A 19148-nucleotide genomic window follows, 5' to 3' on the forward strand; every position below is an offset into this window, starting at 1 on the left:
AATTGAAGGCATATTGAAAGCTTTTCTTAAATTGTTTTCCGAAAATGATGCAAAGACTTCGTAATTAGACTATGCTTGCTGAAAGTCGTTCTCAGCATCACACATAGTTTGTGTCAGTATCTCCAAGGAAAGAATGTTGACGTCGTTTCAGCAAGAAGAGTCGCCAACATGACCATGGAGACTTTTCGACAATGCAGGAGTGAGCGGCAGTTTGGCTTAGAGTTGCAGATTGAATCAGTGATAAGAGTAAAGATGAAAACTTGGCTGGTTAATTCTTTCTTTGAGTTTCGAGAAGCCAGGTAAAAACGGCAAAAGCCTTCCCAGCGCCTACACAAGCCTTTTTGGGTGAGTCAGCAGAAAGTCATACTCAGGTAATGCAGGAATCCCATTATCGAGTTAATACGTACTACCAGTCCATTGATAAAGTAGTCTCTGAGCTTGAATACAGATTTAAGAGGAATGATAAGGAAATATTGTATGCTCTTGGAGACGTCTGCCAAAGTAAAACTCCGATGAAAACGAGCTTTTCAACTGTAGCTAAACTTTATGAAATCAGCAAAGAGATTCTGAAAGTTGAGTAAGAAATGTTCTCCTGTTTTCGTCAAGAGAATGAATTCCCAAAAGCAGCCAAAGTGTCAAAAGTACTTGAGATGATGAAAGAGAACCATTTTATTGACATTCTTTCTGAGTTTCAACAATGATGCTGATTTTATAGTCATCCCAGCTACATCGTGTTCAGCAGAGAGATCACTTAGCCCTCTGAGGCGACAAAAAATTTATCTTCGCAACACATTGAGTTAAAACCGTCTTAACAATATTGCACTGATTAGCATTGAGAGAGAATATGGAAACACTGTGATAGACAATGATTTAATCAAATCAGCGACATATTTACGTAAAGGAAGAAACAGCTGCCTCTTTTATGCCTTGAGGCTTCGACAGTTGAACAGTTTTACTCTTTTTATGACAAAATTTAGGGGAAACTATCAATATGGAAGTATTTTCTGTTATTATGCACTCCTTTCTTATATTTCGTTCAAAAACAATGTCAGTTTACCAATTGATTTAAAAACAAAATTTGCAGCGGCTTAGGACTATATATTTATACAAAATCGAATGACTCTTGAATTTGGTAGAAATTTGGGCAAGTAATCTACCTCCCCCTTCCCTCAGAAATAAGAGCTCCTGTAAGCCTATGGTTATGTTTAAGTTCCTGCCAGTTTCTCCAATACATGAGGTGAGGTAGTGGGAGCAGTTTATTTTCTAAACTGCACCCTGCCGTTTTTTCGGTTGTTCTTTGTCAATTGTGTTCGTTAGTACTTGTCCTAACGTTGTGATTGTTTTATATGTGACACGTATGTTGTATGGTAGTAAAACACGCGAGATGGTCTCAGACGTACTTTTGATTTAAAGTATAGTTGCGGTTGTCGTTGAGTTGTTCGTTTTGTTGGGTTCATTGTGTTTGTCAGTGTTGCGTTTGATGAAATCAGAGTTATAGTTGTTTTTTGTCAAAAACACGTTTGAGATAGTTGTTTTCGTTGTGTAGAGCGTCCGGTGAATCACATATGATTTGTGCACGTCTTGTTAATGTTCTGATTGTGGTGGCTTTGTGTAATGTAGGATTGTCTAGTAGTCGGTCAGTGTGTGTTGGTTTGCGATACACTGTTGTTCGTAGTTTTTTACTGTCCTGTTTTACCAAACAGTCGAGAAAAGGAAGAGTTCCCTTTTCTTCGACATCTATGGTAAAATGTATGTGGCCGTTCTGTTTGTTGATGTGAGTGTGAAGGCCATCAATCTCGTCTGCATGTAGTGCTGTGACTGTGTCATCAACAAAAACAGTCCTTCTCAGGACTATACTAACCTTGACGATCTACATCTACAAACATGTAAGGTCGTGCATGTTTGTAAGTTGTGAGCGCCCGTTCCTCTATAGATTGAATTACAATTTCAGCAACTACAACAGAAACGAATGAGCCCATTTTTGTTCCATGTAATTGTTTGTAGTGTGTACCTTTGTCCTGGAAGTAATTCGAGGAGAGGCAGAGCTCCAGTAGCTCCATAATGTCTTCTTTCGGTAAAGGCAGTACTTCGTGATGTTTGTAATGAGGGTCTTTTTTATACAAGTAAGTGCCAGATTGAGTAGAATACTTGAGAACAGTGATTTCACTTCAAAAGATACTAGTATATAGTTGTCGGATCTTTTTATATTGTTCAGTTTTTAATGAATATTTCAGTAGATTGTAGCTTGTGTTTTAATTTTCCTGTAGGTCTGTCAAAACTTTAAGAGTTAATAAGTAGGCGAACCAAAGAATAATACAATTGATGGCATGGGTATAATTGGTTTGTGAAGTTGTAGTAGTCCGTACTGTGTGGGTAGTCAGGGTACTGAACATCTAAGTCGATAGTAAATACGTTCAGATATAATGTTAGCTTCTATCAAAGAAAAGATCTTGCTGTTAAGTTTGCGTACTAGTGATGGTGTTGGGGCTCGTTTTAGTTGTTCACACGTTTGTCTGTCGTTAACAAGGTTGTCCATTTTATCAAAGTAATCAGTCCTGTTCATGAGCACAGTCACGCGCCCTTTGTCTCCTGGTAAAATGACGATGTTGTTGTCGTGTTTTAGTCGTTTGAGTGCTTTTGTTCATCCTTTGTCAAGTTCTTCACAAGTATGCCGGCCAATTGTAATGTGAAAGGTACCCTGTTTATGATCTCATCTTTGTTGGTCAGTGACAAGTCTTATTGATACGCTAGTAGAGCCTCGACACTTGATACCTTCTTCTCAGTCTGAATTTGTTTGGTTGCTATAGAATGTTTTATTCTGTATCCGTAACACAGTAGTTGTATTTCAGTAGGGTCTAATGAACGGGAAGAATATTCCTGACCCAGTTATCGTCATGTTTATGCTTGTACGTGTTTTAATACGCTTTAAACATTCAAATTTTGGTTGTTGTCTGATTTGGTGTTGTTTCGCGGTCTTATTTGTTCGTTTGGCTGCAATAGTTTGTATCGTAGAAAGTTAAGTGTCACTTTCTGTCGTTGGGATGAGTTCTCTCAGTTTGTTCGGTCTTTGTTCTTCTTGCTTGTTGTAATAGTTGATTCGTTTGTGACAGTCGTTAATCCGTGCTTGTACCAGTCATCTGCTGGTGGAGTTGACAATCTAATTAGCCTCTTGTGTGTTTAACGGGAACTTAATTCTAAGACATGCCAGAGCGAGACTCATTTCCTTGCAGCGATGGTTGAACCAATACTGTTGCGTGACGTATGTGTCTGACGCTGCTTGCAAAATGTATGTAATCATTAAACAACTGAAACTGAACACTATACTTCGTTTTTTATAGCCTTCATCTACTGATTAAAAAACTGAACACTATACTAATATCCGACAACTATATACTAGTGTCTTCTGACGTGAAATCACTGCTCACCAGTATTCCACTTGATCTGGCACTTACTCGTACAATAAACCCTCATTACAAACACCATGGACGTACTTCCATTATGGAGTTACTGGAGCTCTGCCTCAACTCGACTTACTTCCAGTACAAAAGTACACACTACCAACAATTACACGGAACAGTAATGGTCTTACCCGTTTCTGTTGTAGTTGCTTAAATTGTCATGCCAACCATTGAGGAACGGGCGCTTGCGACTTACAAATACATACTACCGTTTTGGTTCCTCTACGTAGATGATATAATCACAGCACTACATGCAGACGAGATTGATGACTTTCACACTCACATCAACAAACAGAACAGCCACATACAATTTACTAAAGATGTCGAAGAAAACGGAATTCTTGCTTTTCTCGACTGTTTGGTAAAACAGGATAATCAAAAACTATGAACCACAGTTTATCGAAAACCAACACACACTGGTCAATTACTACACCAATAGTCGTACAACCCAACATCACACAAAGCCACCACAATCAGAACACTAATAGGACGTGCACAAATCATATGTGATTCAACGGACGCTCTACATAAGGAAAACAACTATTTCAAACGTGTTTTTGACTAAGATAAATATAACTCTGACATGATCAATTGAAACACTTACAAATACAATAGGGAGCTTTAGCAAAAGTACTACTACGACAACGAGTACGAAGTTTGACCTTGTAAGAGAATGGCATGAGGAGGTTTGTTGTCGTTATCCCTTCGTCAAAATTTTGCTTTAGTTGTAAACAACAGAACTAGCCTTTTTGTTGTGTAAAACACCGACGTTTCCGAAGCAGCGACGGCTCTATTTGTCAATAATGATATCAATGAATCGGTAATACTGGTTTTGCGAGAATATACGACTCTTTAGACTGAAAAATCTTCACTATTTTAAGTTTTATGTACGATATATTTGTACTATTTTATTGTTTGTTTACCTTTCACTTTGCGTACGAAATACATGAAGTTTTGCAGGTCATATTTTCCTTTTTAATGTACATCTGCGTTCAAAAAAGCTTCTAGATTAAAGCCTGGATGCTCGAAAATATTACTGTGAACTAATTTCCTACACAATGAAAAATATACCTACTTTCTTTGCTTAAAAAGACATCGTAGTCGCGACTACGAATTGTTTACAAAATCGTACTCAGATTGATGACGCTACGTGTTTTTGTTGTCGCAACAAGGTTTTCGCGCCAAAATGACGTAAATCGTACTCGTAGTCGTACTCGTAGTCTTTGCTAAAGCTCCCTAATGAACTCAACCAACCGAACAACTCAACGACAACAGCAACGATACCTTATTTCAAAGAAACCTCTGAGACTATCTTCCGTATCTTATCACCATACAACATACGTTTCGCACATAAACCAATCACAACGTTAGGACAAGTACTGAAGAACATAAAGGACAAAGAACAACCCAACGAGCGACAGGGTGCAGTTTGCAAAATAAACTGCTCCGACTGCCACGCTTCATGTATTGGAAAACTGGCACATAAGACTTACTGAACACAGCATTGATTGAGACTGGGCAAAATGCATTACTTACAGCAATGACTATATACAACGGCTTACGTTAGAAAGTTGTTACGCCAACTTAGAACAAAACCTCTTAAATAGATCACAACAATCACCGGCACCTTACAAACGACTTATTCACAATACAAACAAACAAGAAACTAAACACATTACTTTACCCTAATTCACGATAACAATATACATTTGACACCCACACACACCCCCCTTTTCCTGTCACGTAATACGATGACGTAGAAACCAGATAATATATACTGCTAGCCTGATGTTTATTCTTCATTTGACTCTGAAGATGACTACCGCTAAATTGTCAAAACGTCTGTAAACACTAACAACAGCAGTCCTTCTCAAGAATCCACTAACATGGACGATCTACATCAACAAATATGTAACGATACTACTGGTTTCAAACAATTTAACATAATATTGCGTGCATGTTATTTTTAATGCAAAATATGCATGTAAATTCAAATGATTATCATTTATGCCTTAAAAGCGCTATTGCCATGGTTAATGGCCCGAAACCCAAGAAAAACTAAGACTCCCAAGAGAAAACCAAGAAAACTGTTTTTCATTGAACTACAATACACTTGCAACTGCACTTTTTAATGCAACATTTATATTAGTTACCATGACAAATTCTCTGTTTTAGTTTCCAGTGGCGCATCTAGAGTACGTTCAAATAACTTATTGTTTCACATTTTTGTATTGTATTTGCATTCCTAAGCATGTCAGAGGCAAGTCTATCGGTAAAATTATATTCTTAAGAAATTCAAAACCAATAGGGTTGTTCTGAAGGTATTTTGAATTCAAAATTGAGGAGCTATAATTTTTTTTGACGAGCACTCGTTTTGCTACTGTTACTATCTATTTCTTTAGAACTGTGTTGTCTTTACCCAAAGCAAACACAGAAAAATTTTGAAACAGCCAAATCTGCACGCTGGCTACGTCAGTGGAGTTTTGTTATTTGTAGACAAAATATCAAAACTATTTATTATATTCTTCTATTTGAAAGTAGCAACGCTGTATACAATCATTGTGCGTACTGGAACGAGCGACAATCCTAACAGCCTGTTTAGTATGGATGGCCCTGGGACTGATTGTAATGTGAAAGTAAAGATCCACGGAAAATCAAAGAAGACTGGACTTGATGATTCGACGGATGCTATAAAACTCAAGAATAGCGAGCATTTCAATAAATTCGAGAAAGGACAGTAAGTTTGGAAATGTTTGAAGATGATTTTTTATCTTTATTTATAAGACTTTCAACTCAGTTCAGAGCCAACTTAATCTATTTTCTGAATCTATATATGAGTAAGGGTATTTACCAACCAACAGGAAATTAATTAAATTGCCACTTTGTGTGTGCGATATTAACCCAACCAAAACCATTTTTCACTTCATATAATTAACCCAAATCTTGTGCTAAGTATGTTTCACATCTCATGATAGTTTATTTCTTTGGAATTCTATTTTTAAAGTGAGTAAACAACAAAATAATTACTTAACATGACCAAACTTGCAGGCTAGTATCACTATATCTAAAACTTTTGTTTTCAATCAAGAAATTCAACGAAGTGTTTAATTGTTTATAATTCTGTAAGAAGAACCAATCTTTTCATTTTTAAACTTTATAACTATTTGGGTGTTACAAAATTTAATACCCATCCAAACTCGCCATGCATTTAACACGTCATAGGCGTTTTTTCACCAAAATGGAAATGTTCAGGTAAAATTAAAAACTCGCCGTCTTGTGTAGAACAGATACGTTTGTCGACCTCAAAGATGATGAAGATATAGGAAACATTAATAAAGTTGAAGTGAAGATTTACAACTTTTGTTCCGTTGGCCCACATTGGCTCTTAGATAAGGTAGCAATTCAATAGTTATTTAAAATTAACCTTTAGGATTGTATAAGTATCCTTTTCAGAGTATATGAAGAGTTATTAAGTGCAAAAAGCTTTCAGATGATTCTCAAAAATAAAGCTATTTTAAATATAGCCTTCAAAAACAATGTAATAGACAAAGGGCAGTTGGAGTATCTATAGGGGGGCGCACATATTCATATATTCATGTAATAGCTCATTTAAGAAAATGATTTAAAGGAACTCATTATGGCATATCATACATATATGAATATGATCCTCGTATATATCAATCTTCCTACCGCCTTGAATTGACACTCCATAAATGGTGATATAGCATGAAGAACTATAGGCTGTGGATCAATATGCTCAAAAAGCTTCATTCTTTCCACACCTCTAAGGGGCTTTTACATGAACCCGGTAGCCGGGACTCAGCGAAGTGTTAAATAATGTTGGCAAGTGGAAAAGATAAATACTTAACAACAAAAAACATATTTGAGCAATTTCTTTATGCTCTGACATTGCAAATTTACAAAACCTTTACAACCTGAGCAGCCTCTAAGGGGCTGTTCACATGAGCCATGCAACCGGCATTCAGCGAGACGTGAAATGAGTTTGAGTTATTTAAAAGAACAAAAACTTCAAGCGCAAAATTTACAACCTTTTTAAGCGTCATGAGTCATTTTATTTGTTCTTTCGAAAGAAGTTTAAGTATTTGTTTTCATTTTAAAGGTTTTTTGAAATTGAAATGTCATAGCATGGAGAAATAGCTCAAATAACTTTTTTTATGCGAAGTATTTAATCTTTCCATTTGCCAAAATGATTTAACGCTACCGAGTTCATGTGAACAGCCCCTAAAATCCTTTCATAGTGTTGACGTAGCCCCAATCGTTTGAATAACAATGAGGTGTGTTATCTACTTTTTTAATGAGAAATATTGATGAAATATTGATGACTGACCAATACAAACAAACGATCAACTAAAAACATTACACTTCAAACTAATTCACAATGACAATACACAATTGACACCCACACACTACAACTAAAAACGTCACACCTAAATCACACATCACAACTAAAATTAAAATATTTCACTTCACACTAATCCACAATGACAATACACATTTCCTGCACATTTCCTGTACACACAATACAATGACGTAAGAACCAGACAACAAATACGGCTAACCTGACGTTTACTCCTCATTTGACTCTGAAGATGACTACCGCTAAGGTTGTCGAAACGTCAGTCAACAACATCAAAACAGTCCTTCAGGACTTTATTAACCTGGACGATCATCATTTACAAACATATAACGATACTCCCGGTTCAAACCATTTACTCTATTACGATCATTTGGACGACAGAGCGAACAACTTGCTAACGACTACATACGTTTTGCAAGCAACGTCAGACGCATACGCCAACAACTCTGGTTCAACCACCGCTGCAAGGATTTTGGTCTCGTTCCGGCAGGACTTAGAATTAAGTCTCCGTTGAACACACAAGAGGCTATTCAGATTGTCAAATCCACCAGCAGACGACTGATACGAGCACGGATTAACGACTGTCACAGACGAATCAACTATTACATCAAACAACAAGAACAAAGACTGAACAAACTGAAGGAACTCATACCAACGACAGTAAGTGATACTTTACTTTCTACGATACAAACTATTGCAGAGAAACGAGCAAACAAGACAGAGACACAACACCAAATCAAACAACAACAAAACTTGAACGTTTAAAACAAACTAAAACACGTGCAAGACATAAACATGACGATAACTGGGTGAGGAATATTTCTTCCCGCCCATTAGACGAAACTGAAACGCGACTACTATCTTACGGACTAAAACATTCCATAACACCTAGACAAATCCCGACTGAGACGATAGTATCAAGTGTCGAGGCTGTCCTAGCGTATCAAAGAGACTTGTCAGAGACAACAAAAGACGAGATCAGAAGCAGGATAGCCTCCACTTTACAATCGTCCTCTATACGTGACAACAACTTGACAAAAGACGAACAACAAGCACTCAAACGACTAAAACACGACAACAACATCGTCATTTTACCAGCAGACAAAGGACGCGTGACTGTGGTCATGGACAGGAATGATTACTTTAACAAAATGGACGCACTTGTTAACGACAGACAAACGTACGAACAACTCAAACGAGACCCAACACCATCACTAGTACGCAAACTTAACAGCAAGATCTTCTCTATGAGAAAATCTAACATTATATCTGAACGTATTTACTATCGACTCAGATGTTCAGTACCACGACCACCCAGACTATACGGACTACCAAAACTTCACAAACCACAAATACCCATGCGACCAATTGTATCATTCTGTGGTTCGCCTACTTACGAACTTTCAAAGTACTTGACTAACATACTGCAACCACTTACAAACAAATCAAAACACAAGCTACAATCCACTGAAACTTTCATTAAAAAACTGTGCACTATACAAATACCAGACAACTATATACTAGTGTCTTTTGATGTGAAATCACTGTTCACCAGTATTCCACTTAATCTGGCACTTACTTGTACAAAAACCCTCATTACAAACACCACGGACGTACTGCCATTACCGACAGAAGACATTATGGAGTTACTAGAGCTCTGCCTCACCTCGACTTACTTCCAATACAAAGGAACACACTACAAACAATTACATGGGACAGCAATGGCTCGCCCGTTTCTGTTGTAGTTGCTGAAATTGTAATGCAATCTATAGAGGAACGGGCACTCATGACTTACAAACATGCACTACCTTTTGGTTTCGCTACGTAGATGACACAATCACAGCACTACATGCAGACGAGATTGATGACTTCCATACTCACATCAACAAACAGAACAGCCACATACAATTTACCAAAGATGTCGAAGAAAACGGAACTCTTCCTTTCTCGACTGTTTGGTAAAACATGACAATCAAAACTAGGAACAACAGTTTATCGCAAGCCAACACATACTGACCGACTACTAGACCAATCATCTTACAACCCTACATCACACAAAGCCACCACAATCAGAACATTAACAAGACGTGCACAAATCATATGTGATTCACCGGACGCTCTACAAAACGAAAACAACTATCTCAAACGTGTTTTGACAAAACAACTATAACTCTGACTTTATCAAACGCAACACTTACAAACCCAACGAACCCAACGAAACGAACAACTCAGTGACAACAGCAACGATACCTTACATCAAAGGTACGTCTGAGACTATCTCGCGTATCTTACGACCATACAACATACGTGTCGCACATAAACCAATCACAACATTACGACAAGTACTAACGAACATAAAGGACAAAGAACAACCCAACGAACGACAAGGTGCAGTTTACAAAATAAACTGCTCCGACTGCCACGCCTCCTATATCGGGGAAACTGGCAGGAACTTAAACATAAGACTTACTGAGCACAAACGAGCTACTAAGAAACAAGACAAAACTAATCACATTGCCGAACATCACCGAATCACAAAGCACAACATTGACTGGGACTCGGCAAAATGCATCACTTACAGTACTGACTATAGACAACGGCTTACATTAGAAAGTTGGTATACCAACTTGGAACAAACCCCCCTGAACAGATCACAGCAATTACCGGCACCTTACAAACGACTTATTCACAATACAAACAAACGATCAACTAAAAACATTACACTTCAAACTAATTCACAATGACAATACACAATTGACACCCACACACTACAACTAAAAACGTCACACCTAAATCACACATCACAACTAAAATTAAAATATTTCACTTCACACTAATCCACAATGACAATACACATTTCCTGCACATTTCCTGTACACACAATACAATGACGTAAGAACCAGACAACAAATACGGCTAACCTGACGTTTACTCCTCATTTGACTCTGAAGATGACTACCGCTAAGGTTGTCGAAACGTCAGTCAACAACATCAAAAACAGTCCTTCTCAGGACTTTATTAACCTGGACGATCATCATTTACAAACAAATATTGATGACGTCAAAAGTTTTGTTTATTGCTAATTACATTATTATGCATTACATTTATGATTGCGAAAAAAGTAGATTTCTGAGCACATTTTAAATATTTGGTGTGTGGTGTGATAATTGATCCAAATGCAAAACAGAGCAATATTTATAATGCGTATGATTTAGAAAAGAACATTTTCTTGTGTTGTTAGATCACTGTCATTACGGAGAATCGAGAAAGTTTTGCTTTTAAGGCCAACGTTTGGTTGACGAAAAAAGACGTTTTCTATCCCATCATGACTCTATTAGGTTTGTACAGAGTAAACCATAACTGACATAGCCAGATAGAAAATTTGTTCCTGGTGTGCAGATTTCACTCATTGAAAATGAGTTTATAAAGAAATGAGTGTAATGCTATAGGTGGCCCAGAAATTTGTTTAAGCTTTTTATTTAATCGATTTATGTAAGTAGTAAATAAATTATTTGAGTTATGTGCACTGTTCATCATGCACGCAGTCTCACATTACTTCTACGTATGTATGGTTTAAAAGGTATTAAATTTTGACAAGGTTGACAACTCTCAACACAAAACTACCGACTGTTGACACAAACACTTTAACAAAACCGTAAATAAGTAAATAGGAAAACACAAAAAACAAATACATCTCATTCATAAGGATAATTTTACTAAATTTTTGCTCCTTTTTTTAGTATTAAAATTTGTTTCTATCCATATGACAAACTCGAATGTTCTTAGGGTTTATGCAAATATATTTCAAAACCTATGCTGGAGGCACTTATCTATACATTCTTCATATTTCTGGATTCTCAAACAAAATACATATTGGCTAAATCTATGTGAAAAAAATTAGACAATGTGAATGTATGCTAAAGTAATTTTAGCATATAAATAAAATAATCTATTTAATATTTACATAAATGGATTAAATAAAAACTTAAACAGATTTCTGGGATACCTATGATAATGCCTTGAAATTTACATAGCAGAAAGAACACTTGCGTGCTCATCGTAAACCATAATATTAGTTATGTTAGTTTGAGTCACGAAATTTATAAAGTTCAACTTATTGCTAAATACCATCACATTTGGAATCGTTTATGAAGTACTTTTATTTTAAATATGCGTATTTCAATGTATTTTGATCGCTATAGATTAGCTAATGCATTTATTTAGTTTTGATCTTGAAGAGTGCATGTGCACTCGATATAGGTCACCGACCTGGAAACAGTCCGAGTTCAACACGTTATTGCATTTCTTTAGTCAGGTATTTGGTGACAGTGAAAACAGGCAGCTTTAAGGATGCTGGAACCTTATCAAGAGTATTCATTAAGATATTTGGATATTCACGATCAAACTTACAATTGCTGTCCACTTCTCTGTTATGGCTAACGGGTTCTGTTCCTGGAGATGGATTTGCCAAATCATCGTTAGATTTCATAGTTATTGTTTAGCTAAGTGAAGGCTGCTCTTAGTGGTTTTTTTTGCATATTGTACCCAATACATATAATTCAACATTTAACATCTCCTGCTGCTGACCAAAAACAATTCTAAATTAACCCATTTGTATTTTTATACATAACAGCGATGAGATTACATAACATTACTTCATGCCGGATTCTTTCCATAATACGTTTTCTGCTAGGAACTGCCCTTATTTTAAAAATATTTATGGGCCTTATTCTCCACTTCGAACACTCTTGTTTTGAAATGCCAGAATTAATCTACTATACTTTATTCTCACTTTCAATTATATGCATGAAAACTTAGTGGATTTAATGCAGTAAAACTTATATATAAAACATAATTTGCGTTGTTGATAGAAACTCGTTGTTTGTTCGCTTATCAATTTTTTAGATCTTTGAGATTCATAGTAGAAGATGTCAACGATCTCATAAACTTGACCAAGATCGAAATTGTGAGGGATGATAAAGGAAGTCATTGGTATTTAGAAAAAGTATCAATAAAGTCTTGTTCTATTTGATCTCAGATCTTCTCCAGTATTAGTCATGCTATTATGTTAAATTTAATATTCAATAGATCGAGGTTTAGTGCTTTTAAAAGATGCGATATAATGTCGAGAATTATATTTTCTTTTGTCTTTAACAATTAAATCAAAATTACTGCTCAATGGAATCTTGCTTTCTAACAATATTCTATTTACATGTTTATTAAATTATTAGATCATTATAACAACAAAAGAAGGAACAGCAGTATTTCCAGCACACGCGTGGATCAATAGACCAAATCAATACTTTGTATTCAAAGTTTTAAAAGGTATCTACAGCAAAAATTCACTATTCTGTTTGTCTTAAGTTATGGTGAAGTTGATGCATGTTGCTCAAATTTTGATTCTTACACAAATGTATGTTTATCAGTCAGGTTCTATTTTTAGAAGCTCCCATGACCTCTTCATCATCACTGCAAGCCTCTTTACTCGTTTCCATGACACTGCGAACCCCTTCCTTACTCTCCACAACACCGTTCAACTCTGCATTAGTTTCCTCAACAATTCTAGTAACTTCACTTACCCCCACATTACCTTCCACTGTATCGCAAACCTTTTCCCCACTGCTAATCTCCTCAACCTTTTTAATACCTACGATTCTTTCTCCAAAAGTTCTTGGCTCACTCTCCTTAACAACATCAACTCCTTGCACGTTGATTCCCTCATCACAGTGTTCAACATCGCAATCACCGATTCCATCAACAATGGTCGTGTCAGGTATGTATGAAATGCTTGTGCTTATGGCTGATTAATTTTATAGTAGGTCTAAGTATGGCGTCAGTGAATTTACTTCAGATTCATTTAATACAAGGTTATTTGCAATAAGCTATTGAAAAGAAAAAATTAGCTATGTTAAAAGCACTTTATTCAAAATGAAATGAAATAAAATGAAATAAATACATGAGAGAATCGCAAAAGTAATACACTAGATGAGTGATTGAGAAAATGCAAGTTTTAAAACGTGGTATGATCTTAGATTCTGATTATACAGAAATTATTTAGTTTATTGATGAAATAGATAATTAATAAAGGATTTTACTATGGAAAACTGCTTTTATGAAATTTTTTTCCGATGATGTCAAGATGTCAATCTTTACATATCTTTTAGATTTTCCCATCATATAATCATATACACCTACTCGCTTTCGGAGCCTGGTGCAGAGACAAGTATGTACATAACTTTAATCGGCCTATCGGCGACAAGTCCTGAAATTCATCTCAAAAGTCCTTGGGTTCCAGAATGGACACAGCCCACCCGGTAAAAACTAACTATGTAACTCTTTTACCTGTCCAACTTGAAGTGGTTTTTGAAGCCTGCCTGATGTGTTTCCAGCGAGGCAACGTTTGAAATTTGTTTTAAAAACCTTATTCTTCTACAGATCAAAAATCTTCCAAATTCAACAAAACGATTTTGGTCCAATAATTAAGATACGACTTCGACAAGTCGTTGCTGCAAGATCCCCAGACGTGACAATTGAAAAGGTTGTCAGACTGCATGCATTTACATATTCGCTATAGAGCTGCATAAGAGCATTCATTGCATATGTGGCTATTTCCCTCATAAATGAGTAACTTTACAATTTTTTTTTTCACTCACTTCCTTTCTATTTACTACTCGTGCTGATTATGTTTCTATCAGGTTTTAATTGTTTCTCAAGAGAATACTGTGTATGAGTTTTTGGTGTCATCTTTGCTTAAAAGCTCAGATCCTGTGGAGAAACCGTTAGTTGACTGTAAGTAAAAACTCGATATAATCAAATGCACAATGCTGCTGAAGTGTTTAGTTGGTTTGAACATGAAACTTTAAGAAGATGGTTACTACCTTTTAAATTATTGCAAAATCGTTTGTTCGTCATTATAGCCAATACAAAACATAATAATCATTATATTTGGCATTAATTAAAGTTCTAATGTTACACAAAACTTAAGTAAAGAGCTTCTTGACCTGATGGCAAAGAGTGTTCAATAAAGCAATCCTTAATAACTTTTTCTGAAGAATTGTTTTTGCTTACTTATCTCTAAATACATAGTGCCTTTGTTCTTTATGCAAATATCATCGTTGTGACATAACTTTGCAAATAACATTTTGTGGAGTATTATCTTTTATAGAGCATTATTTGCTTACCGAAATTGTAATATCTTATTGATCAATGTACACTTTCATGATGACATCAGTTCATGAATATTTGTATAACGATGTAAAAAGTTGATGCTTTACACGGCAAACTGTCAATATTTTATTTTGTGAAGCTTATTATGCAGTGTGACGTCATATAGTCATAATACTTATATAAAGAAAAAGCTAAATCTCTCAAGAAAGATGCTAACACAGTTGAAATAAAATTATTCGTTATAGGTCATTTAAAATAATTTTTATTGAGCAATCACAAAGCTATGTGAAAAAGTTTCTTGTCATAACTCTCACGTGTCTAGACTTGTTATGTTTATGTAAGGTATACAATTTCGGGGGTTTATGGTTTTCTTTCTTGCTATAGCTTATCCTGCTACGTCCTTGAAGTTTATAGCGTATCCACCTTGTGCTCAGTCAAGGCAATCCCTGATGCATCCAGAGCCTAAGTCACCTGTACTTCTTTTGCAGTCGTGTAACAAAATACCACAGTTGTTTAAGCTTCATCCTGATGGAGTTATTCAACATCTTGCGAGTGGCATGTGCATTCAAAGCAGTAGAACTGATGATCCAATGAAAATAGCAGAGGGTGAAAGCTTGGTATTGAATTACCCGTGTACACTGTACCGATCAGAATACAACACACTACATGCTTTACAGTTTAAATTGACAACAAAAGGATCTCTTATGGAAATAAGAAGTGGAAAGTGTATTTACACACGCGATGGAGTAGAGAATCTGCCTCTTACATTTACTGAGATATGCGATACTCGCAACACGCAAATTGCTTTTGTTGGTAATGATACATTGCATAATCTGTTTCAAACACGCTGGGAATGTTGCAAAAAGCCACAAAACCCAGATTGTAATCTGATTAGGGGGTGGACTGGATGTCTTTGAAAAAGTATTAAACAAAACTTTAGATTGGAAAGTTTAGATAAGAAAAATGAAAATAGTTCTTTATGTTTTTGGTTTCCCAGTTACGTGATGTTTCCCTGTGGTCTCATTTAAAACTTGTGTGCCAAGTTCAGGCAGACTGAACCAAGGTTATTTGTAGCATACAAATATCAAAGTCTGAAGTAAGAGTTCCTTTTTTCTCAAATGTGCACCCCCCTATAAAATCTCTGGCTACAGCCACGAAACCCATTCTGCACCTTATCCAAACCTCAATTTTTGCACATGCTACATAAATTTCAGATCATCAACGTTATTTGTTTCTTTAGAAATAGATTGTTTTTGCGGCTAGAGAAAAAAAAATAATTTAAGTTATTTTGCGTGTTTTTCTTTACTTGAGCACCTGCCTATTGACTTTTGGACCAGGCACTATTAAGTGGACGTAGTTACTCATCGAAATTACTATAATTTATTGTATAGCCATCAATTTGTTACGAGAAACATGCAATGATCTAATCGTATCAAGCATGGTAACCTAAAATGTCAGGAACTTTATTCTTTTTGTCTATAGGTCTATCACATCATTTCTTTATTTTTAAAAAAAGCAAAACATAAAGTGTTGACTTTGTCAACGCTTGTGTTATCTGAATTTATTGGTGATATTTTATCGTTATATTTTTAGACAAAAGAAACAATGTTATAGTACCAAAAATTCCCAGTGAAATGCAATCTAAGTCATCTGTTTCTCTTTCGTCGCCTTCGCAACACATTGAATATCCCTCTGGAGGAGTAAATAAATTACCAACTGCTGATCCAATAGCTCAAGTTTTAAGCATCCCTCAACAACAAAATTTTGGTAGGTTGCTTATTTTAAAGAACGCACTCAAGTCGTTGAATTCATTTTTCTGAACAGTGATTACTCAAAATGGTTATTGCACGTACTGGTATTTTTATAAAGAATGCAACTTAAGCTCCTTGTACTTGTGTCGTAATGAGGATTATACACAAAATTCAATGTACTTCATCTCCTTATACTTATGTCATTGTGAGAATGTTATATAAAAAATGAACATGCTTGCTCTCTTTAATTTATGGGAAAATGTTTGATTCTAATTAATATTGCTTCAGGCTTGGTTTCAACGTTGCCATCCATATACTGTCCATCAAGTTGTTCGACACCGTGCATGCCATCGTGTGAGCCAATGTGTTGCAGAGTTGGCCTACAACAGCCTGGTAACATGCTCCCAACTTACCCAAACATAATTCGTTGTGCATCTAACTGTTCACCAGAACATTGTCCGTCATCATGCCCAGTAGGGTGTTGTTTTCCAAATCTTATGTCTTGAGGAAACATGAACTGTCATAGGCATAGTGTAAAATGATAACAATCATTATTTTCATCGATCATTTTGAAGTGGTTTAGCATGAAAAATAGATTTTATTTTGGATCCAGTGTTATCACGGCGGAAAGCAAAGGACTTCATGAAAACGAAACGGCAGTCATTATACTGTTTCTACTGAAGTCATTATATTGTGTTCTAAATTCGTCAGCATATAGGAATGCAAGTTTATTGTCCATTTTCTCAACCTCTTAAATGTTTAGGTTGGTAATGTGCAAAGTGCAAACACCATTGCTAAGATTATATCAGAAATATTCCTCTCAAAAACGATCAATCTTATCAAATTCGACAATATACGAAGGGTTTGAACTACATTTCATAACAGACCGGCTTAGAGAAATCAAAATTTTCTCTACAATTTAGGAAAAGAGAAACATTTTAATAATTGCGAGTGTTGGAAATGAAAACATACCTATGTTTCAGTCAAAATTAAATTTTCAGATTAAAAAATTTTATATATTTTCGCACTTTTTTTATGTGTTGTTGCTAACTTGAGGATTTTCAGTCTCTCAGTAAACGTCTCTGTGATGACAAAATATCTCAAAGCAAACATGTTATTTGTTCAAGCGCCGTCCTTCAACGAGCACTGCACATCGACCACTGACATCTAAATTGTTGATAATTCCAATACAAAACAATCACAAAACTTAAATCAACATTGTAAACTTGTTTTCTGATAAAAACATAGTAAAAACTTCCCGACCTCAAGTACGTGCAAATTGTTTCATTATGCATGTTCTAAAAACATTTCACTTCGCACTAATTCACAATGACAACACACAATTGACACCCACACATTTCCTGTACACACAATATAATGACGTAAGAACCAGATAACAAATACGGCTAACCTGACGTTTACTCCTCATTTGACTCTGAAGATGACTACCTCTAAGGTTGTCGAAACAACAACAAAAACAGTCCTTCTCAGGACTATACCAACCTGGACGATCTACATTTACAAACATGTAACGATACTCCGGGTTCAAACCATTTACTTTGTTTCATTATTGTTAAAATTTCTTTTTACAATTCACAATTGAATGATTTTTTGAAAAGCACCACCCTCGATGAAGGGCTGTGTCAGATGTTCTGACTCAAACGAGTGACTACGGTACATTTTTTGTTGAAAAACTCTGACAAAAGGATTTATATAAAGAGCAAACCATTACATTTTCTGCTGTACGTATCCTTGCAGTATAACCATTGTTCATCTCCAGCACTAATTTTATTTTATATTTTCGTATTCATTTTCCTGGCATACACTCGTCCCTGTTCAGCAACCTTTGTTATTTTTGTAACTTTGTAAGTCATTCGGAATAAAAAATTTTTTCCATATTTCATTTAAGTATGAATTGTGTCAGTAACTTTTATCATATCAGACGCGATATTCTGAGGTTTTATAATATGTTTAGGCACTTGAAATTTGCTTAATATTTTTTCCGAGTTCTTCTTCTTAAAACAATTGTGCTCAGTAGTACGAGATTGTGATGAACTGGACGACTGCATTTCCGAATTTTATGACATTTTGGAAAAAAGTCATAAAAAAAAGAATGAATTCCTTGAGATTTTATTACTTTTCTGATGGTTGAGATGCGAAAGAGTATAAGCATAATTAAATTAGTAAAAATCAAGAAATACAAAGCACTAAAATTAACATACTTTGACAAAACCAAGTAGTAAAATAAAAATTATTATATATAAAACAGAAGAATTTGATCGATTTAATTGATAGATAGCTATGATCTATAATAAGACAGATCCACGGAATTGATGTCACAGAAAATTTCTTGTTTTTAAATGACAAACCAACGGCGAATTTATTTAAATATTT

The 19148-nt window shown here is 35.5% G+C and overlaps 1 protein-coding gene across 7 annotated transcripts in view; it reads left to right on the top strand.

Moving 5' to 3' along the window:
- LOC124457489 (lipoxygenase homology domain-containing protein 1-like) overlaps positions 1-18022 on the top strand; it is a 33399-nt gene extending 15377 nt beyond the window's left edge. The window contains exons 2-12 of one of the 7 annotated variants that reach the window (XM_047007724.1): positions 5997-6195; positions 6741-6852; positions 11078-11174; positions 12148-13161; positions 13280-13609; positions 14001-14150; positions 14272-14374; positions 14532-14625; positions 15388-15816; positions 16597-16770; positions 17043-18022. In XM_047007724.1, coding sequence (XP_046863680.1) covers positions 14062-14150; positions 14272-14374; positions 14532-14625; positions 15388-15816; positions 16597-16770; positions 17043-17260 — 1107 coding nt within the window. In that variant the 5' untranslated portion in view covers positions 5997-6195; positions 6741-6852; positions 11078-11174; ... (1 more) ...; positions 13280-13609; positions 14001-14061 and the 3' untranslated portion in view covers positions 17261-18022. Of the gene's footprint in view, positions 1-5996; positions 6196-6597; positions 6853-8465; positions 8497-11077; positions 11175-12147; positions 13162-13279; positions 13766-14000; positions 14151-14271; positions 14375-14531; positions 14626-15387; positions 15817-16596; positions 16771-17042 lie in introns of those variants that run through there. The other 6 variants (XM_047007728.1, XM_047007725.1, XM_047007726.1 and 3 more) reach the window with 6 other exon arrangements.
- Positions 18023-19148: the final 1126 nt, after the last annotated feature.

Source organism: Xenia sp. Carnegie-2017, unplaced genomic scaffold (genome assembly GCF_021976095.1).
Source record: "Xenia sp. Carnegie-2017 unplaced genomic scaffold, XeniaSp_v1 HiC_scaffold_6, whole genome shotgun sequence".
In the NCBI taxonomy this organism is placed as follows: domain Eukaryota; kingdom Metazoa; phylum Cnidaria; class Anthozoa; order Malacalcyonacea; family Xeniidae; genus Xenia; species Xenia sp. Carnegie-2017.